The sequence below is a fragment of the Callorhinchus milii genome, unplaced genomic scaffold (genome assembly GCF_018977255.1).
Source record: "Callorhinchus milii isolate IMCB2004 unplaced genomic scaffold, IMCB_Cmil_1.0 Scaffold1, whole genome shotgun sequence".
NCBI lineage: Eukaryota > Metazoa > Chordata > Chondrichthyes > Chimaeriformes > Callorhinchidae > Callorhinchus > Callorhinchus milii.
Genome location: NW_024704742.1, coordinates 134,281,638 through 134,304,723, shown reverse-complemented (window position 1 = coordinate 134,304,723; position 23,086 = coordinate 134,281,638). Strand labels below are relative to the sequence as shown.

Sequence of the window (23,086 nt, the reverse complement as noted above, 5' to 3'; positions counted from 1 at the left end):
TGCACTGAACACGTAGATGGGATCACAATTTAATGTCTCACCCAAAGAACGGCACCTCCAACACCACAGAGCTGGAGTGTCAATCCCGATGTTGGGCTCAAACCCACAGCCCTCTGACTCGGAGGTGAGCCAAGCTGCAACCTAATACTGTCACTTGACGCCAGTATTGCCATGTAAGTAGGGTTTAGCACTAGTTAGCGCTTGGTTCAGAGTTTGCAATTACACAGTTGTGTAGTGAAAGCAGTCTCTAAAAAATTAAACTGAATCTTTCCCCCTCTCCCCACCCCCCACCCCACCAATGAGTGGTAGAGGGCAGCCCCAACATGCAGAGCCAGAGCAATGGACTATCTGAACTGAGAGCTCAGTGCTAATCTAGCAATCTCCAATGCACACCTGATTTTTAAAAAAATATATAGGTGGTGGGTGGCTAGGGCTAGAGGGGGCTCAAACCCCAGAAAAGCGATCCGCTAATCGATTAACAATCGGGTTCCAACTTACTGACAGGTAATCAGAGACGTGTGGAGTAAGGAAACTTGCCCAACATCTCGCCCTGCCCGGGAATCGAACCCAGTTCCTCTCGCTTGTGAGACGAGCGCTCTAACCACTGAGCTACAGGACTCCATTATATCTGACATAATGGTTATGTGCCAGCGATCCACCACCATCCCCTTGCCCTCACCCCAAGCCCGGGTGCTACAAGTGTTTGTTGTAGTGCCAGGGTTCGGATGGAGTCCTGTGGCTCAGTGGTTAGAGCACTCGCTTTGTAAGTGAGAGACCTGAGTTCAATTCCAGGCAGGGCGAAACCTTGGGCAAGTTTCCTTACTCCACACGCCTAATAATCCCTCCAAAAAAAAAAAACAATAATAAATTGGTCATTTTCAATCCATATGACTGTTTGTGGGACATTGCTGTGCGTAATTGGCTGCCGCGTTCGCCCACAAATATACAGTCAATTCACTTTACAGTGTGTTCTGTGAAGCGCTTTGGGACGTCCTCCCGACGTGAAAAGCGCTATATCAAATGCAAGGATTATTATTATTATTATTATTATTATATACCAATTATAGGAGGGCGCTACCGTGCCTTTGTGCATTGGTGTATTCTTTTTGGCGCTGGTGACCCCACAAATCGGCAACCCCCACCCCTTTTTCCCATGAAAATCCTAAGATCTTTCGGGGAAACCAGTCCACCATTGAATGCAGCTCTGCCCCACCCCCCCAGCACTGCACTGGAGAATCAGCCTCGAGTGTGAGCTCAAATCCCAATCTGGGGCTTGAACCCAAAACCCTCTGACTCGAGGTAAGATTCCTACCAACTGAGTCTATCTAAATAACTTGTTATCTAACTCACTCTGAGAAAGTCCCAGTGTCCTTGCCAGATAGTATTGTCCATTCACTTCGCGGCTGTTTGCGTCACCTCGTTCCTCTCTCCAGCTCGGGGTCAGACTCCGCCACTGTTAAGCGCTCCGAGATGCAGCCCCGCGTGAAGGGTGCTATATAAATGCAAGTTGTTGTTCCGTGGTAGTTTGGGGGGAGGGGGGGGGGGGGTCTGTTTGTGTTTGTTTGCGTGTGGAGGGGGGAATATTGCTATATGTAGCTGCCACGTTCACTTACAAATAAACAGTCACTACACTCACGTGTATCTATGGAGAAAGGAAAGTGAGTCAATATTTCGGGTCCACAACCCTTCGTCAGAACTCAAAGGTAAGTCGCGTGGATAATAATCCTCGCATTTGATATAGCATCTTATCACATCTTCGAGACCCCTCAAAGTGCTTCACAGAATATACTGTAAAGTGAAGTGACTGCATATTTTGTGGGCGAAACGGTACCCAAACTTCACCAAAGTCACTCGTCGTAGAGACTACAACTCCCAGAGCTACCTGGCCTGGGCCGTGATTGGCTCGGGGCTTCCTGTTTCAATCCAGAGCAGAAACACCAGGAAGAAGAGATCTACGTTGAATTGGTGGGTGGCGGTGCTACACACTCATATAGACGATTCTGGGCGTCCTCCTTTGTTCCCGAGTTAGGTTAACCCAAAGAACGCAGAGCGAAGATGTCCCAAAACCCAGTGAGATAATGCCGTCACCTCCTATATCTTGTTGCCGGCCACTTGGACCGAGACAGATCGAATGAGATGTGACTTCCTCAAATCTTGTAAAAAGTTATGGTTGCGAAATTGGCATTTCTTGGAATCCGCGAGGTGAGTGTGTGTGGGTGTGGGTTTAAGTGGGTGGCTGTAGGGTTCCTGTAAGTGACGCTATTCATAGTTTTCTGCTTAAATTAGACAAAAGAAAAACAGGTATTCAAATTATTTCACTTTACGGTTCTTTGTTGTTTCAGAGCGAGAGAGAGAAAGACATTGTGAGCTAAGGGTAGCACATTTTTTTTACGGTTTAAAGTCTGCTTAATATTAAACACGGAAACTAATTCACACACACTCTCTCTGTTTCCCTCTCTCAAAAAAAATTATAACTTGGTCACTCGATCCACAGCTATTTGTGGGACATTGCTGCGTGCAATTGGCTGCTGCGTTTCACCCCAAAACGCACAGTCACTACATTTTACGGTATATTCTACGAAGCGCTTTGAAACATCTCAACGACTTGATGAGGCGCTAAATCAAATGGAAGGATTATTATTATCTCAAATGCAAGGATTATTATTAATATTTTTATTCCTCTGTGTAGGTGGTTCTGACCTGAGTTGAGACTTCTTGTCATTTCAGTTGAGAGTGAAGACCAGAAGCTTGTTCCCCTCCCGCCTGCCCCAGTGACTGTTCGATCCAGGGCTGAGGATGGCAGAGATCCCACACGTACCATCGCTGAACATCAGCCACCTGAACGAGCCCCTGCTGAACAAGCTAAGCCACTTGCTGGACCAAAGCGGGTGGAGGAAGCTGGCGGAGATGGCGAGCGCTGACAAGCGTTTCAAAATCAGGTAACTTTCCTCACGCTTCTTTGCATTTTGCCTGTCAGTCTCGGCTCGAGAGGTAGCACTATCACTTCCGAGTCAGCAGAGTCAGCGGAGTTTCATAGTCTTAAGATAACGAGCTCCAGGGCAGCGATGGGTGGGTTGGGGGGTGGGGGTGGGGTGGTTTGCATTAGTGGAGGTGCCATCCTACGGATAAGATACTAAACCGAGGTCATCTTGTTCAAGTTGACTTTAAAGATCCAATGGTACTATTCGAAAAGAGAATGGATTTTCTCTCTCCCGGTGTCCTGGCCAACAATCCCCCAGATAAATTCGGTCGCTCACTCCATGACTGTTTGCGGGACACTGCTGTGCAGAAAAATCGTCTGCCGCGCTTCGCCAACAAAATTCACAGTCAATCCTCTTCTGTGAAGCGCTTTGAGACGTCTTGACGGCGTGATAAGGCGCTGTATCAAATGCAAGGATTATCATTATTACATACAGCGCCTTTCAAGCTGCTGCAAAGCGTTGACTGTAAAGTGCGGAGATTGTGTGTTTTGTTGGGGAATGCGCAGCCGATTTACTCATGGCAATGTCCCGCGACCAGCCTTGAAGTGAACAGATCCAGGGTGGGATTCAGGGATCTGTGGGCCCAAAACCAGATCACTTTCTTGTTTTCAGATTAATGCCTTGGGATCTTTAATGGCATCTGAGCAGATAGATTTGACGTCTCATTGGAATGACGGCACCTCCTACCATACAGATAGTTGTTTGTGGAACCTTAGCTTTGTGCAAATTGGCTGCTATGTATTCCTATCAATCAGTTTGACAGTTACTGACTGTAGTTATTCATACAGCAGTTTGAGCAGTTTGCCTTTGTTTTTTTCTGTCACGGAATCGTTCTACAGAACTCGATTAAATCAGTTAAATCACACCAGAATGGAAAGCTTGAGAGAGCAGGGAGTGAAATGGTGGGTGAGGGGGTGGGGGGGAGTGTAAACCCTGGCAAGAGGAGAGCAAGACTCCACAGGAAGATTGGGGAACGAGACAACAACAACAACAAATTACATTTGTTTTGAATCTTTCACATCGGGAGGACATCCCAAGGTGCTGAACAGTCACCCAAGTTGGGGCTTGGGATTAGGAGAGGTAGGAGTAAAATGGTGATCAAAGGCACAGTCGAAGAGGACAGTCTTGACTCCATAATAATAATGCATTTGATACAGCGCCTAATCACATCTTTGAGACGTCTCAAAGTGCTTCACAGAATATACTGTAAAGTGAATTGACTGTATACTTTGTGGGCGAAACGTGGCAGCCAATTGCGCACAGTGGTGTCCCACAAACAGTCACGGATTGAGTGACCAATTTATTATTTTTTAGAGAGTTTACCTGGGTTTGATTCTCTGGCGGAGTGAAGCTTTGCAAAGCAAGAAAATTTGCTTACGGTTTCGCTCTGCCTGAGAATCGAACCCAGGTCCTCTCTAAAAAAAAATGATAAATTGGTCACTCAATTCATGACTGTTTGTGGGAGATAATGTATGCAAATAACTGCCACGTTTGTCTGACAAAATACGCAGTCAATCCACTTTACAGTATTTTCTGTGAGGCGCTTTAAGACGTCATAATAAGGCGCTGTATCAAATGCAAGGATTATTATTATTATATTATTTATAAAACTGGAATGAAATAGAAGAAAGTAACTCCTGTGAAGTGGAGAGCAGAACAGCAAGTGAAAATTTTTCAATACGCGAAAGACTGTTCACGAGAGTCATTTAAATACCACAGAGAAAGCATGGATTAAAAAAAAGAAATCTGAGATCGAAGTTTAGTCTGAAATACAAAGCGCAGAGGTGTGGGAAACGGGGATTATTCAATAAAACATACGATTTGGCTGCAGGGCCCCTCACACAGATATCAGGTGAATGACTCACTTATCTGGAGGATTGCTGGACAGAACACAAGGAGAAACTCCTTTACCTCGCTCCACCTTAGCTCTGTGATCTTGTAAAACCCCAACAACTCGCCCGCGCTCTCTGATCGGCGTGCCCCGATCTGCTTCACGTCCCTCGCCCTGCCCTCTGGCTGGGTCATACACTGCTTGATTGTTTGTGGGACGTTGCTGTGCACAAATTAGCAGCTGCGTTCGGCTGCAATATACAGTCAGTACCCTTCACAGTAAATCCTGTGAAGCATTTTGAGACGACCTTCTGACATGAAAGGCGCCGCGTCAAATATAAAGGTTATTAATAATGGAAGTTGGTGCATTTAATTAATATATTGATCTGCTAGCATTGGGACCCAGGTCCACCAAACCATACACCTGAGTGACAGAAGCCTCCCCTCATCGCTGCTGCTAAGGGTCTATGTGACGTGTTTGAAATTTGGCCTTGGATTAAAAATTTGACCCTTGTGACTAGTTCCTCTTGTTCGCCCATGTCTGTGTCCTCCAGGCGTGAGCGAATTGTGTGTATCAGTATTTCAGTCTCATTCTCTCTAATCTGACAAATAATAAATTGGTACCTGGGGCTGATGAATGAAAGGTGGTGAATGGGTTTTTAATCCACTGAGCTCCCAATTACATGCAGCTCTTTGATGTTACTCCTGTTTGTGCACATGACGTGATGATGGAAAGCCCTGAAAGTGGGCGTGAAGCCCTTTATCTCATTGATTGTGCAGGTGAGTAAGTTTGGGGAAAATTCCACCCAGAAAGTCCCTACCTTAACCTGTGCAATCTAGTGGGGTCACCTTTCAGGCAGATGACAACAACAACTTGGATTGATAACATGAAAAAAACACTATAAATATAAATGTAAATTGTATTATATTCATAATAATCCTTAAGGCTTGATATAGTGCCTTTCAGGTCAAGAAGACATCCCAAAGCGCTTTATACATTTACTGTAAAGTGTAGTGACTGTATCTGTAGGTGAACTCTGCAGCCAATTTTGCACCAAGCAATGTCCCACAAACAGCCATGAAACTCGTGAACAATTTTATTTGGGGGTGTTGTCCAGGACACCGGAGAAACTCCCTTCTCTTTTCGAATAGTGCCGTGGGTTCTATCACGTCGACCTGAACAGGCAGACAGGACCTCGATTTAATGTCTAGAAATTTGAACCTTCCAGCACTGTATCGAGTGTGAGGAATATAATTGTAAATATCTGGTGTAAATTTGGTTTCTCTACATCTCTGGTTGACTCCACTCTTTGCGCTAGAAACTGAAACTTTTAATTGCAGCTGAGGAAAATAAACCAGTCAGTGCGAAGGTAAGCAGATGATGGCACGATATCAGATGAAGTCTAGACTCAGGAAAACCACTTTGTCTGTCTGTCTTCCACAAGTAGAGTAAGAGTGCTGGCATGTGCCAAACATGTTACTTTCGAATGTCTATTATTGTCCCTCCAGCCTTTTTGGAGTGTTGATTTGTGGTTTGCAATACAATACAGTGGTAGAGCTCTTGCTTCTAACATACAAGAGTTAGAAGCTCCATGTCGAGACTTGGAATCACTTAATCTAAGATAATCTCCATTGTGTGCTGCACTGTTGAAGGTGCCATCCTTCAGATGAGATGTTAAACCAAGACCCAGTCTGCCTGTTCAGTTGGATATTAAAGGTGCCATGGCACTCGCTTTGCAAGTGAGAGACCTGAGTTCAATTTCAGGCAGGGCGAAACCTTACGCAAGTTTCCACACGCCTAATAATAATCCCTCCAAAAAACCAAAAACAAAAATAAAATTGGTCATTTTCAATCTATTACTGTTTGTGGGACATTGCTGTGCGCAATTGGCTGCCGCGTTCGCCCAAAAATATACAGTCAATTCACTTTACAGTGTGTTCTGTGAAGCGCTTTGGGACGTCCTCCCGACGTCCTCCCGAAGTGCAAGGATTATTATTATTATTATTACTCAAAGAGTTTCTCCTGATGTCCTGGCCAACAATTCCCTTCAATAAAATTGGTCACTCACTTCATTGTTTGTGGGACATCTCTGTGTGCAGATTGGCTACAAAATAGACAATCACTACACTTTAGAGTAATAAATCTTGTGAAGGGCTTTGAGATGTCCTTCTGACGTGGATTAAATGTAAGAACTCCATCGCCTTGAGATCTTACAAAACTCCAAATAGTTATTTTCATTATATTGCATATAAGACGCAGAATACCTTAAAGCAAACCTGGCAGCCAAATTACTCACTCAGCAAGATGTTTCAAATAGCCATGACCAGTTTATCTGGAGATTTGTTGGTTAGGACAGTTGTTCTTTTCAAAACTAGGATCCCTGCTTTATTATTATTAATATCAATAATATAATTAATAATAATAATAGGAAAGGTAGAGGCTCATGGGGAATATAAATCTGCACACCTCCACCGATTAGTTTGGCCAAATGGCCTCTGCATCACATCACTATGTAAATCTGTACAATTCTGTGAAACTTTGTATAACTGTCCATCTGTGTAACCTGTGGGACTCTATGTAACTCCATGTGACTCTGTAATCCTGTGGGGTTTGTTCCCTGACCAGCTCTGAGGAGCTGAATAACTGCTCTCTCAAGGTCCTGACTCCCGAAGGCAGCCCCACCCGGAATTTCCTGCGATTAATGGCTGACCGGGGAATGACTCTTAGAGATTTGTCGGGTTATCTTCAAGCATTGGACCACGCAGAAGCCATTCAGCTCTTCAGGTCTGCAGGTTAGTCTCAGCAGGCAGTCAAGCAGTATGGGTCAGCTTTAGCCAAGAGGGTGTTTGTGTGTGGTGTTCATGACCAGAGGTAGGGGGTGGGTGTGGAAGCACAGGTGGGTGGGCTCAAAAGCCACTCTCGCATTGGGTGGCTTATCATCGGGTTCCTACTTACTGCTGGGTAAACAGAGGCATGTGGAGTAAACTTGCCTAAGGTTTCGCTCCACCCGGGAATCGAATTCGAGTCCCATCGCTTGCGAGGCGAGCGCGCTAGCCCCTACCCTACGGGATTAAAGCTCTCTGTTTTGGCCTCGACACCCTCCTTCCTCTTCCTGTTTCTTTCAGTGTCTCTGATGATTATCATTCAGCCGGTGCCACAGGCGGTGTTGGCCGGCCAGGTGGTCAGGTTACGATGCCAAGCGGCAGCACATCACGTCGTGGAGTATCGATGGTTCAAGATGCAAGTCGAGGTGAATAAACAAACACAAACACACGAACAATCCTTACATTTGGTACAAAGTGCTGTGTAGATTACTGTAATGTGTATCGACTGTGACTGTGTGTTTTGTGGGCGAACACGGCAGCCAATTTGTGCACAGTGATATACCACGAATATATGTGAAATGAATGGCGGAATCTATTTTGGGGGATTGTCGGCCAGGACACCGGGAGAACCCCCCTTCTCTTTTTTGAATGGCAGCTTTAAACAAGTAGACGGAACCTCGGTTTAACATCTCATAATGCTGAGCTTCCCCCAGCACAGTATTGGAGTGTCAGCCTAGACTATATGAGCTCAAAGCCCTGATGTGGGGCTTGAACCCCTGAAACTTCTGATTCAGGTGAGAGTGCTAACGACAGAGCCAGGCTGACACAGATTTGTTTGCACGATTCAGCAGGTCAGGTTCGAGGAGACTATCATTTAATATCATTCTCTCAATCAGCCACGGCCCGCTGTTGGCTTTGAGGAGCCCTATGCAACTAAGTAACCCAAGGGTATCAAAGGCTGGTACATTCTTACCTCAGGTTGTTGGTTAAAGCTCCAGAACATTGGAATTTAAGCCCATAGACCAGGCTGACGCTACTTAAGACAGCACTGCATTGTCGGAGATGACGTCCTACAGGGTGAGATTTTACAAATGAGTTCCTGCCTGCCTGTTCAGGGGGAACGTTAAGAATCCCACCATACTTATCAGAAAAGTGAAACAGAACCCTGGCCAACACCCCTCAAGGCATATTGCTCTGTCATCTAAAAGGTGACGACTGCAGATGCTGGAAATCTGAAATAAAAACAGAAGTCGCTGGGAACACTCAGCAGGTCAGGCAGCATCTAATGGAGAGAGGAAAGTGGCTTAACGTTTCAGGTCGCAACTCTTCTGATGAAAGATCATCGACCTGAAATGTTAACTTGACTTTCTGCTCTCCATAGACCTACTGAGTTTTCCCAGGGACTTCTGTTTTTATTACTCTCTCACCTCATGTCTGTTTATGACACCCATTGATCGGCTACAAATACAGTCACTAGGACAGGATGGTAGTTGCTGTCAAGGAATTTGAGGTGTTAGAGGAGGTATAGTTATTTTGTTCATGACTTGGTCATCTCTGATCTGGTGACCCCCCCCCATCAACCTGTCCGCCCCCTCCACTCAGCAGGTTCCAGCCTGCTCCAAGTCTCCCGCCCGACCCACTTTCAGCTTCTGTGCTCCTACTCTTTGGAACTCCATCCCACAATCCCTTCGCCTTGCTCCCTCTCTTGCCTCCTTCAAGGCATGACTCAAGACCCTCCTTTTTGACCATGCCTTCAGCTGCCCTCCTACCCCCATCTGCCCTCCCTCATCCCAACCATGCCGCCCCCTACCCCCACCCCAGGCTCGGGTCCTGATCCCTGACTGTTCAGCTCCTTCGGACGTCCTCCCGACCGGAAAGGCGCTTTACAAATATAATTTTGTAGTTGTTCTCTATGCTACTCTTTCTGTTCTTGGTGATGTCCTGTGCTGCTCTGCACTTGACTCTTCTCAATATTGAGATTCTCAGCTGAAAGACGACCATTTTCAGAACCAAGACCCTCGAGGACGTCCTTTTGATTACCTGTTTCTAATGTCAGTCATTTTCAAGGGGACCTTGTCGAAAGAATTTGTTCGACTTTCAGAACAGACTTTGTAATTCCTTTAACTTTTTACTTTTCTCCTTTTTACCTGTCGCTGACTTCCCGGTGAAGAGACGTTCATGTCATTTGTTGATTCAGGAATGTAGTCAATCTCTTTCCTCATCATTGGCGACTGTTCTGCCGGAAATTCAATAGATTGCCTCTCTGTGATCCAGTGCTAGCCATTACATCATCCCCCATCACACCAGTTCTAGCCAGGCTCCACTGGCTCCCTATCGCTGAAAAGATATTTTTCACGTCCCTTCATGCCCTAGCACCTCCCTACCTATCCGACCTGCTTACCCCACAACCCGCTGCCTCTGCTCGACTGGCTCCAGCTGTCTGCATGCCCCTCATGCCCTCTGTTCCACCATTGGTGGCCGCGCTTTCAGCCACTATGCCTCGAAACTCTGGAACACTCTTCCTCTATCCCTCCGCCTTGCCCCTTCCTTCCCCATCTGCAGATCGCGCCTGAAGACCTTCTTATTCAACCATGTCTACAGTCACCTTTCGCTCCCCCGGCTACTGTAAATCATCTTGGACGGTACCCTGCGTGAGGGACGCTATATGAATGCAAGTTGTTGTTTTTGTAGCCTAGTATTGGCTCACCAATAGACGTGGGAGTGAATGTGCGTCTCATGCAACCCAAATCAGGTACGAGCCACAAATATCATGACTCAACAATCAAAAATTGCATTTGTAAAGCGCCTTTTATATTGAGAGGACATCCCAAAGCATTTGACAGTCAAGAGTTTCCACTCAAGCTGTGGGCTGGAGTCATGAAGGATGGAGGTCTAGTTGGGTGGTGGTAAGAAGACCACCAAAGAGGTTGAAGAGGATCTTGAGATGGGCCTTGAAGGAGGCAAAGACGGAGGACCTACGAGATGAAGTTCTAGAGGCTGGGTGCAGAAAAGCTAAAGGCCCGACCTCCAATGGTGGAGCGGACAGGTTGGTGGGGTAATGACCCAATGAACAAGTCAACATTGGTCTGAAATTTCCATCTCAGCCTGAGAAAGAAAATGCACTAAAACAACCCAAAAACGTTCTGTAAAACTGTCTTCAGCTGTTTTCAGGCCTGTGTATTATAACCTCCTTATTTTTGTCTAGTATTTCTTATAGTCCTATGATCACAAGATTTACTGTAAAGTGCAGTGCCTGTATATCTTGTAGGAGAATGCGGCAGCCTGTTTGCGCACAGGAGTCCCACAAGCAGTCATGAAGTGAATGACCGATTTTATTTGGGGGATTGTTGGCCAGTACACCGAGAGAAACTCCCCTCTCTTTTTGAATAGAGCTGTGGGATCTTTTAATGTCCACCTCAACAGGAAACTAACATTTCAGTCAACACAACAACTTGCACTAAGATAGCGCCCTCCACACAGGGTAGGTTCTCAGAGCATTTATTCACTCAGGAGAGTGTGTGATGGTGACACTAAACTGGAGGGTCTGGGTGGACTATGTGAGCTCATAGTGCTGACATGAGGTGTGAACCCACATCCTGCTAACATCAGATGCAAGAGTGCTACCAGCTGTACCGGGCTGACACCTGACGTATTGTATGGGGAAGACATGACCACATTCGTAGCCACAGAGCACATTTTAGACAGAATCTCATTCAGAGGAGGGTGTTGTGTTTGAGTTGCAAGTGAGTGAGTTTGCCTTTCTTTGAAGCGTTAACTGAGAGATGGCGCCACTCTTCCTATACTCGTATCAGCCACTGAACCCCAAGCCTCAATCTCTCCGCCTTGTGACCTCTTTGCTTCCTCTTGGGATCGCAGGACAAGCTTTCTCTTGTTCCTTTAAAACCTACCTTCTGGACTTCTGTTCCTTCCATCCAACTCCCTCTATTTCCTCCCACTCCCCCAACCTCCTACCGTGGAAATTTGTTTGACATTTCACAAACAAAATACACACATTTACTACACTTTACATTATATCCTGGGAAGTGCTTTGAGACGTCTCGACAAAATGATAAGGTGCCTTGGGACGTCTTCCTGAAGTGAAAGGCGCTATACAAATGTAATTTTTATTGTTGTTGATTATTGTATTGTTATTATCTTGCTCAGCTCGCCATCCCTGTAAAATGCTTTGCAGTCTTATCTTGGGTTTAAAAAGACCCAGTATAAATGGAAACTGCTTTTTGTTTGACACGCAGGTTCCAAATGGCAACAGCTCAGATCTTGTGTTGAATCCCGTCACTGTCAATGACACCGGACGTTATATCTGCAGAGTGAACATTGGGATGGATTTCAACTTCAGTCAGTGGGTTCGCTTGGAAGTTTACAATTTCAGTGCTACCTATGGTAAGCCCCGAGTTACATTCAGTGCAATACAGTTTATATCTGTACAGCTCCTTTCATTTTGAGTGGATGTCTCAAGGCACTTAACACTGCTGGCTGGGGACCTGAGTTGGGGAGACAGAAAGCAGTGGAGTCCTGTAATGTTTTGGAGGAATAAAATTCAATGGGCCAAACAGTCGTCTTCATCCAGACAAACCTTGTGACTACAGGAAGTTGAAGCAGAAATCTTGACTAATATATTGGTGCAAATTAGAAATGAGAGCATGCTGTGTGCATATATTTCTGGTCTCTCTTGCTTGTAGAGACAGGAACTGGAGATAAGAATCAGGAATGGTAGGCATGTGGGCGGTGATAGGTGTGTGGGTGTGAACGCAGAACTTCAGTGATCAGCTTGTATCAGGTGTGCAGAAGCTGCAGAGGACTTGTTTTGCAGTGAGACAGAGAGTAAAGAATACTGATCATGCATTCTTATTTTTGGTCTCTCGAGTGTCTTGAGGCATGCATTCTTAAGTAGGTGTCCCATAGCATGGTGGTTAGTGCATTCACCTCCCTAGCGAGAGGATCCGGGTTTGATTCCCGGACGGTGTGAAACCTTCGGCAAGTTTCCTTTCTCCACACGCCTCTGTTTACCTAGCAGTAGGTAGGAACCCGCTTGTTAATTGAATGGCGGGTCGCTTTCCGGGGGTAAATCCCTTCCCCAAAAAGCAATTATATGACTCAATCCACGAATGTTTGTGGGACACTGCTGTGCGCAATTGGTTGCCGCAATTCGCCCACAAAATACACAATCAGTCAGCTTTAAAATATATTCTGTGAAGCACTTTGAGACGTCTTAACGACATGATAAGGCATCACGTAGCTCAGTGGTTAGAGCATGGGTTCCATTCCCAGCAGGGCGTGATGTAAGTTTCCTTACTCAACATTGATTGGAAGATTGCAAACGTATCACCACTATTTAAGAAGGGTGGGAGAGAAGAGATGGGGAACTACAGACCAGTTAGTCTGACATCAGTGGTAGGGAAAATTCTTGAGTCCTTAATTAAGGATGTCGTTATGGGATTCCTGGAAGATCATAACAAGATTAGGCAGAGTCAACATGGCTTTACAAAAGGGAAGTCAGTTAACTAATCTTTTAGAATTTTTTGAAGATGTATCCAGCAGGTTAGATAGGGGGGAACCAGTAGATGTACTATATTTAGATTTTAAAAAGGCATTTGACAAAGTGCCACACAAAAGGTATTGCACAAGGTTAAGGCCCATGGGATTAATGGGAACATATTAGCATGGATTGAAGAGTGGCTAACGGGTAGAAAACAGAGAGGAGGGATAAACGGGTCATTCTCGAATTGGCAGGATGTGACTAGTGGAGGTGCCACAAGGATCAGTGCTTGGGCCTCAGTTATTTACAATTTACATCAATGATTTGGGTGTCCTTGTACACCAGTCTCAAAAAGTTAGTTTGCAGGTGCAGCAGCAACTAAGAAGGTGAACGGCAGTTAGCGTTCATTGAAAAAGGTTTAGAGTACAAGAGTAGGGAAGTCTTGCTGCGACTGTATAGGGCCTTGGTGAGACCGCACCTAGAGTATTGTATGCAGTTTTGGTCTCCTTATTTAAAAAAAGACATACTTGCCTTAGAGGGGGTGCAGCGTAGATTCACTCGGTTAGTTCCTGGGATGAGGGGACTGACCTATGAGGATAGGCTGAATAAACTATGGCTGTATTCTCTAGAGTACAGAAGAATTAGGGGAGATCTTATTGAAACATATAAGATTCTTAAAGGTCTGGATAAAGTAGACACTGATGGACTGTTTCCCCTGGTAGGAGAATCTATAACCAGGGGTCACAGTCTTAAAATTAAGGGTCAGCCTTTTAGAACAGAGTTGAGGAAACATTTCTTCACTCAGAGGGAGTGAATTTATGGAATTCACTCCCCCAGAAGGCTGTAGATGCTCAGTCCTTGAACATCTTCAAGGCTGAGGCTGATAGATTTTTAAAAAATAGAGGAATTAGGGGATATGGGGATAGGGCAGGTAATTAGAGTTAGGTGAGAAGATCAGCCATGACCTTATCGAATGGCGGCGCAGGCTCGAGGGCCGAATGGCCTACTCCTGCTCCTAATTCTTATGTTCTTATCTTCTTATGCCTCTGTTTACCTAGCAGTAAGTAGGAACCCAGTTGTTAGTTGATTGGCGGATCGCTTTTCCGAGATAATAATTCCTTAAAAAAAATTATTTGGTCACTCAATCCATGACTGTTTGTGGGACATTGCTGTGCGCAATTGGCTGTCGCGTTTCTCCCACAAAATATATTGTCAATTCACTTTACAGTATCAGTATATTCTGTGAAGCGCTTTGAGATGTCTTGAAGATGTGACAAGGTGCTATATCAAATGCTAGGATCATTATTATTATTATGTTTTCTTTTGGCTGCTTAGTTCCCCCACTAATATACAGTCACTACACATCACAATAAAATCCTGTGAAGCGCTTTGAGATGTTGTGATGATGTGGCAAGGTGTTGTATCAAATGCAAGGATTATTATTTTAAGTTATATATTGGCATCTCCTGCTGATGTGGGGCTCAGTTTGACCTAAAATTGGCCTCTTTAGAGCAATGATAACCAACCTATTTTGTTCAGCGAACAACAAAAAAATTTATGCCGTAAATCGAGACATACTCAATCAAGAAATAAGTAGAAACACACTATTGATTGAACAACGACTCACTGAGACAAGCGAGAATAATCGGCGAGCCATTTCTTGGTGGCCTTCGGCCCACAAGCCATAGGTTGGTCACCACTGTTTTAGAACAATGTTTGTTTCTTCAGAGTCAGTGTGGTTCAGCTGTGAGAACTGTAAATAAACATGTGTAGTTAAACAGGAAACTGTTGGTGTATTGCTGCGGTGTTCAACTGAATGCATTCTAACCCTAACCTGCCCCAAACTTATTTTATTTAGAACATTAAAGATCATACGGCACTATTTGAAATGAGGAGTTTCTCCCGGTCTCATGACCAACAATTCCCCCACAGAAAATTGGTCATTCACTTCATGGCTGTTCGTAGGACGTTGCTGTTTGCAAATTTGGCTGCCCTGTTATAATTCTTAGACTTGACACAGCGCCTTTCACATCAGAACAATGTATGAAAGTGCTTCTTAAGATTTACTGTGAAGCTTTGTGACTGTGTATTTTGTGAGTGACCGTGGCAGCCAATTTGCACACTGCAGTGTCCCACAAACAGCCATGAAGTGATTATCAAATTTTATTTGGGCCATTGTTGACAAGAACACATGGAGAATCTCCTGTCTCTTTTCGAATAGGGCCATGGGAATTTTAACATCCACCTGAACAAAATTCTCATGGCCTTAGCCTGCAAGACCATTTTGTGTTAAAATTTAGGTTTAGTGCGGAATTGTGGAAAAACCTTCAATCCAGCCTTTTTTAAAAAGTTCTGCAGAAAAACTTTTTCCAAATCAAAACTGAATATAAGAGTTCACAGTTTTAGCCTTAAGACAAATAACGAGCTTAAAATTGAAACTGGTTCCAAATTTATGGAAAAATCTTCATTTGGAAACTGGTTTGTTTTTAAGAACGATCAAAGACTTGACTCCCAAATTAAGATTTAAGATTAAGAATTTTTCACAATTCTATGCAGATCGCTGAATACAATGGTTTGATATCCTGGGCCACAGTTTTGGAGCAATGATGCCAAGAGCAATGATTAGACAAGCTAATGCAGCTTAGATGGTGTTTATAGAACTCTGAAGAAACATTTTTTTAAAAATTGGATTTAGAAAGTAAACTCATAACAATACTCCTGACTGCACTGAGACAGCAGTCAAGAGGACACAGGGTTGGGAGTAGCAAAGGGCAATTTCAGGACAGCCACCAGGAAGTGTGTCTTCATCCTGAAGGTAATTACTGAATGGAACAGGTTGCCAGGAAGGGTGGTTGGGGGCCAGCACACAAATTCATTCAGAAAACAGCTTGACATTGCGTAGGGAGGTTGGGTGAAATCAGTTGAGCTGAGGAGCTTTCTTCATCCAAACCAGCCTTGTGATTGTATAATTTTGTGGTTCTTCACACCCATTTCTGAAGTCCTGGTGAGGTTCCCTTGACTGTCAGCTCCTACTCGGTGATTATCGATGTGTGTTCTCTTCCAGGGAGACCATTCCTGCTCTTGGACAACAGGCTCCAGATTATAAACCAGCCTCAATCCCAGCATCGAATGGTGGGTGACATGTTGGTATTGGAGTGCACGGCCATCGGTGTACCTGTGCCACATTATCAATGGCTGAGAAATGGGGAACGAGTCGATTGCACTGAAAGGCATTACAAGGTAATTTCTAGTACACTTAGCAACAATTGAGCAGGCCCGTAGGATAGTGGCTAGCGCACTCGCCTTGCAACCGAGCTTGATTCCTGGGTTGGGTGAAATCTTAGGCAAGTTTCCTTACTCCACATGCTGTTTACATAACAGTAAATAAGAACCCAGTTGTTAGTCGTTTGGTGGATCGCTTTCTGGGGTAAAAAAATTGGTCACTCAATTCATGACTTTTGTGGACTGCCCCTTTTTTTTTGCCCACAAAAAACATACAGTCATCCACTTTACAATATATGTTCTGTAAAGTGCATGAGACGTCTCAAGGACATGATAAGGTGCCATATCAAGCACAAGGATTATTATAATAATTCTTAACAATAATAACAGCCAATTTACGCACTGCCTCCTTAAGTGAGTATCTGATTCTGTTTGAGGGATTATTGGCCAGGACACTGGGAGAGAGAAACTCCCTTCCCTCTTCAAATTCTGCCAAGGAATCTTTAACAATGCAGCATATACCCCAGTACTACATAAGAGTGTCAGCCTGGACTGTATGTTCCCTACAAATAATAATAATCTTTGTATTTGATATATCGCCTTATCAAGTCTTCGAGACGTCTCAAAGTGCTTCACTTTAAAGTACTGTAAAGTGAATTGAATGTATATTTTGTGGGCGAAACGCGGCAGTCAATTGTGCACAGCAGCGTCCCACAAACAGTCGTGGATTGAAGTGACCAATTTTTTAAAAGAAATTATTGCCCCTGGAAAAGCGATCTGCCAATCGACTATAACAACCGGGTTTCTACTTACTGCTGGGCAAACAGAGGCGTGTGAAGTAAGGAAACTTGCCCAACATTTCGCCCTGCTGGAAGGAGGGTTCAGGGTTTTTGCGGCCTGTGGTGTGAAACAGTGGCGGAGCCGGGTGATGTTTCGGAGGTGGGGAAAGGCAGCGGGACATGGCATGGATGTGGGGTAGAAAGGATAGTTGAGGGTCAAACAAGACACCAAGGTTCTGGACTGGCTTAGTAAGGTGGAGTGTGCATCCTTGGATGGTGGTGCTGTCAGTGCCTGAGGTGTGGAGGCGCTGATGGGAGCCAATCAGGAGGGCCTCAGTCTTGTTGACATTCAACTGAAGAAAGCTAGCTCTCACCCAGGACTTGATGTACGACAGACATTCTGTCAGGTCAGCAGTGGTCCTGGAGTCAAAGATGGAGGCAGAGAGGTACAGTTGGGTGTCATCCGCATACATGTGGAAGTTAACCCTATGTCTGCGGATGATGTTACAAAGAGGTAACGTATAGATATTGAAGAGGAGGGGACCAAGGAACGCCGCACGAGACGATACGAGGGCTAGAGGAGAAACTGTTTGTAGAGATGAAGTAGAGGCGGTGTGAGAGGTACGATTTGAACCATTCAAGGATAGAACCATGAAGATTGAGGTGAGAGGAGAGGTGGTGGATGAGGATAGAGTGGGCAATGGTGTCGAAGGCAGCAGAGAGGTCAAGTAGGACAAGGAGGCAGAGGAAGCCCTGGTCGCAGATGGACAGAATATCATTTGTCACTTTGACCAGGGCTGTTTCTGTGCCGTGGGCAGCACAGAAACTTGATTGCAGGGGTTTGTGAAGGGAGTGACAGCAGACAACAACAACAAAATTGCATTTATAGAGTGCCTTTCACGTCGGGAGGATGTCCCGAGGCGCTGGACAGTTAGGTCGGGACCCAAGCAAGGGGAAAATGGTCAGGGGAGGGAAGGGTAGAGTTCAGAGTGGGGGGTGAAGGCACAGTTGTAGAGAAAGGTCTTGAGACCGGCCTTGAAGGAGGAAAGGAGGGAGGAAGCAAGGCGAAGGCACTGGGGGATAGAGTGGAGCTGGGAAGCAACAACTCGTTCCAGGACCTTGGAGAGGAAAGGGTGGTTAGAGATAAATAGATAGAAGGGTAGATAAAAAGGAGTAATTTCATAAGATTGGTTTGGATGAAGAAGGCCCTTCAGCCTATCTGATCTCATCCTTCCAGAACACTCACTCTTTGCAGGGGTAAGGTACGTGGGGGTGGAGGAGGGTTGGGAAGAAAGGTAGCTAAATGGAACTGAATGAATTTTTCTTTGTGCCAGCACATCTTTATGGTTCTAAATCTCTCACAAGTCTTTTTCTAAACTTAAAATAAGGTTGCGAGAGTCAGCCCGCAGCATCAGGGAGTATACCGGTGTCGAGTTTTTAATGGCAAAGAGGATTATTGGAGCACAGAGGCTGAAGTCGTCATTGGTAAGCATATGAACATAAGAATTTCTAGACAAAAGAAGACAAGGTCAATACAGTTTGCCATCCTGGCAGTCACATGCACATGTCACGACCCAAACTGCTTACTGTAACCCAAGATATTATTTCCTAAAAGAAATCTAATCTGATATAATTTGCTTTTCAAAGAATCAACACTATCTGCACAAGCATATAGTGCGTGAATGACTCATTGAATACAAAAACCTATTTGTCGTTGTCTTACCAGCACATGAAAAACAGTTTAAGCTATTGCCATCTATTTTGCTTCCTCTCTGGCCCACGTCCTTCCCCATCAGAAAAGCAAGGTAGATATATTATATATATATTATATTCTGTTGCCTGGCAGCCTGACCTGGTGGATGAAGGCTGTGTAGATCTGAGAGGGTGGCCTGTTCCTGGTCTCCAGATTCTCTCAGTGAATTTCTGCTGCAACAATAGATGGGGGAATGTAATTGATCTGGGTTGAGTAGGCGAAATATCAACCAGGGTTCCTCCATCTGGAATCATATAGGTTAGCCCACTTGCCTCGCAAGCGAGAAGACCTGGGTACGATTCCCAAGTGGGGCAAAACCTGAGGCATGTTTCCACACGCCTCTGTTCACTTGACAGTAAGTAAGAATCCAGTTGTTAGTCGATTGGCGGATCGCTTTCCAGGTGTAATACACTTCCAAAAAGAAACAAATGTGGTCACTCAATCCACGACTGTTTGTGGGACACTGCTGTGCACAATTGGTTGCCATGCTTCACCCACAAAATACACAGTAACTCCACTTTACAATATATTCGGTGAAGCGCTTTGAGACATCTCACTGATGTGATAAGGCGCTATATAAAGGATTATATTATTTTATTATAAAATTGGTGTTTGCCAGTAAGCGATTGGATGGCTCTGGTGATCACAGATACACTTGAACTGAATAATCAGTCAAGCGACCCATGTGGCATTTACCTGAGATAACTATCACAGTTATTTGCCAAAAAGCAACCCGCAATTTCTCTGTTGGAATGAATAACTACTTATGAATGTTTTCGCCTTCATGCTGTGCGATTTGCCTGTATTGAAACATACTCTTCCCTCTGATCGCAAGGACCCAGGTGCAATGTATCAGTTGCCGTGGAAAGCGATGAAGGTAATGTGTGGTCAATGACGGGGTTAATTCCGATACATACTGAGCACTTTCCTTTCGTTTCCCTCTCGAGTGAGCTGTCCGGTGGGAATCAAAAATGTCACTCTTTGTTCTTCTCAAAAAAGATTTAAATAAATTCTTAGAATGACAATCGCTGATGCATGTTACGAAATAAAACGATAATGATCCCCACATTGGTTGTAGCGCCTTTCACATCGGGAGGATATCAATGGCAAGCGATGTGGTTTTAGCTGGTTAGCAATACCCCCCCACACACGCTCTGGGGACCCCAAGCCTTGGCTCTTGCCGACTTACGCCTAATACTTTCTGGAATTAGGTAAGCAGGATGCATCCCTCCAGGGACACAGTGCGCGTTCCATTCCAACAATCTTATCTCTGAAATTCCCATGTGTTGGTGGGATGCATGGAATTTTCAGTTTGGTTTGGCCACTCTTATGCACGGTGATGGGCTTCTGCGGCTGACCAAAAAAAGACAGGTCAAAGCGTTTCAGAGTTTACCGTAAACTCACAGTGCCCTGGCCAACAATCCCCCCAGATAAATTTAGTCAGTCATTCACCTTGTGACTGTTTGTCAGCACTCCAAGACACTGCCCTGTGTGAAGGGCGCTAAATAGATGCGAGTTGCTGTTGTTTGCTGTACGCAAATTGGTGGCTGCATTCGGCTACAAAAATCCATTTTACAGTATATCCTGTGAAGCGCTTTGAGACGTCCTCCTGACATGAAAGGTGCTCAATCAAATGCGCTGATTATTATTGTTATTGTAAGCAATATTATTGCAGAAATGATTTATTCATCTTCCTCTGGGAAAGTGAACTAACCACAGAAGGGTTCACTTTGCTCTTAACTGCTGGTGGCTTCCTTTCTCTTACAACTATAATAATAATAATCCTTGCATTTGATATAGCGCTTTTTACGTCTTCTAGACGTCCCAAAGCGCTTCACAGAATATACTGTAAAGTGAATTGACTGTATATTTGTGGGCGAACGTGGCAGCCAATTGTGCACAGCAGTGTCCCTACAAACAGTCATGGATTGAAAATGACCAATTTATTGTTGTTTTGTTTTTTGGAGGGATTATTATTAGGCTCTGTGTGGAGTAAGGAAACGTGCCCAAGGTTTCGCCCTCTGCCTGGAATTGAACTCAGGTCTCTCGCTTGCAAAGCGAGTGCTCCAACTACTTAATTGGCTTGAGCCACTTAACGCCTACTGTGCAAATCAGTATGTCAAAAGGGAGAGAATGCGCATTCCATCCCAGATGCAGAGAAATCCCCATATGGGATGGCATACATATGTGGAACTCTCAGTCTTGAATACCCTTAAGCATGGTGATGGGTTTTCGCATATGTCAAAATCCCGAGAAAACAAAAAGGACATTGCTTCTGTTACGTTGCTTCAGATCTGAGATTTCTCCTGCAAAATATACAGTCAATTCACTTTACAGTATATTCTGTGAAGCATTTTGAAAGGTCTCGAAGACGTGATAAGGCGTTATATCAAATGCAAGGATTATTATTCTTATTATTAAATTTCTAATGTCCTCAGCCTGAAGATCATTTTATCTTAACCTTTGTAGATTGTGAAGAATTGTTTTGAAAAGCAGTTATTTTAAAGAAAAAGAAACTGGCTTCCAAATTACGACTGAAATTGAAGAAACTTTCAAAAATTCCGCTTAATCGTAACTGTTAAGACAATGTGGAATTTCATCCCTTTGGTTGGGAAGAATTAAAAATTGTTCCATTTTAATTTTAAAAAATTAAAGGCTTTTTTTTAAACGAATCTTTGTATCTGAATCTCTTTCAGATGGGTTGATGCTTCCTGAAGAAACAAGTAAGTGTGTTTCTCCATCAGAGAAACTCCTCAGAGAAACTTGTGAGATTGTATTAATGACAGATGTTAATAGGGTACCTGTCAGCCCGGCTGTAGTAGTACTCTCGTCTGACATTCTCTTTTTGAGATATCCTAAATAATGTGCCGAATGAATGCAAAATTGAGTTGTTGTTGAGTTAATGTCAGCGCAGACAGCTTTACAACAGCAAAGGCTAGAACTTGAGCAAGATCACATTGCAATTCAACCATTATATGAACCATTTCCATGAAAGAATATAATTTGTTTATCAGGCAATCCAGCTGACATTGGACAGCTAGACTTCAACCGAAGACATTTTGGTGAGTAACAAATGCAAATGTATATTTCCACAGCTCCATTCATTTCAGGAGGGTTTCCCAAGGGGCTTAACAGTACTGCCTTGGCATTGGAGCTGAGGGGGTTGCGGGGGGGTGGTCGGGGGGGGTGGTGGAGGGAGAGAGATGACCGTGTATCTGTCGCCATATGTGTACTTACCATCAAGGCATTGGAATTGCAATGAATCGCGAGTAATTAAGTTCTGTGCGTGGGTGGATGGATCAAGAATACGATTCCTGCAAGGGTAGGGAGTGGCTTTTGAGTTAGGAGGTGATTAATACGAACAGTGCAAATAAATCTAAGTAGTTTTGGTAAGAAACTGAATGGGACTCGGGTGAATGTACAACTTAGCTCTTTATACAATTTACAAAGACTTATGTGCGTTTTACCGTGCTCAAGAGTCTCCATCCATTCCTTTATTCCCTCTCAAACTCTTAAGGTGTTCCTATTTTAGCAGCGACTGACAAGGTGGCTCTTCTGATCGGCAACATGTCCTACCACAACCACCCCAAGCTGAAGGCCCCCATGGTGGACGTGTATGAGCTGACTAACCTGCTGAGACAGCTGGACTTCAAGGTGGTCTCCCTGCTGGACCTGACCGAGTTTGAGATGAGGAACGCTGTCTATGAATTCCTGCTCTTGCTGGACAAGGGAGTGTATGGTACGTTTCCTCTGGGCCCCTTCAGGCCTGGGCTAGAGTACATCACACTGTGACTTAGAGCACTCGCTTTGCAAGCGAGAGACCCGAGTTCAATTCCAGGCAGAGGGCGAAACCTTGGGCAAGTTTCCTTACTCCACAGACCTAATAATAATCCCTCCAAAAAACAAAACAATAATAAATTGGTCATTTTCAATCCACGACTGTTTGTGGGACATTGCTGTGCGCAATTGGCTGCCGCGTTCGCCCACAAATATACAATCAATTCACTTTACAGTATATTCTGTGAAGTGCTTTGGGACGTCTAGAAGACGTGAAAAACGCTATATCAAATGCAAGGATTATTATTATTATTATTAAGCGAGAGGACATGGGTTCGATTCCCGGCCGAGGCAAAACCTTAGGCAGTCCTTGGTCCACACACCGCTGTTTACCTAGCAGTGAGTAGCAACCCGGTTGTTA

General features: G+C 44.5%; 1 protein-coding gene across 3 annotated transcripts in view; it reads left to right on the top strand.

The window, feature by feature from the left end:
• The first annotated feature begins 1,931 nt into the window (after positions 1–1,931).
• Positions 1,932–23,086, top strand: part of LOC103184867 (mucosa-associated lymphoid tissue lymphoma translocation protein 1) — a 29,880-nt gene continuing 8,725 nt past the window's right edge. Inside the window, exons 1-11 of one of the 3 annotated variants that reach the window (XM_007903085.2) lie at positions 1,932–2,202; positions 2,728–2,939; positions 7,438–7,604; positions 7,938–8,062; positions 11,891–12,038; positions 16,199–16,374; positions 18,524–18,620; positions 19,724–19,765; positions 21,585–21,611; positions 21,903–21,950; positions 22,421–22,627. In XM_007903085.2, the coding sequence (XP_007901276.1) occupies positions 2,797–2,939; positions 7,438–7,604; positions 7,938–8,062; positions 11,891–12,038; positions 16,199–16,374; positions 18,524–18,620; positions 19,724–19,765; positions 21,585–21,611; positions 21,903–21,950; positions 22,421–22,627 (1,180 nt within the window). In that variant the 5' untranslated portion in view covers positions 1,932–2,202; positions 2,728–2,796. Of the gene's footprint in view, positions 2,203–2,727; positions 2,940–7,437; positions 7,605–7,937; positions 8,063–11,890; positions 12,039–16,198; positions 16,375–18,523; positions 18,621–19,723; positions 19,766–21,584; positions 21,612–21,902; positions 21,951–22,405; positions 22,628–23,086 lie in introns of all 3 variants that reach the window. The other 2 variants (XM_007903084.2, XM_007903086.2) reach the window with 2 other exon arrangements.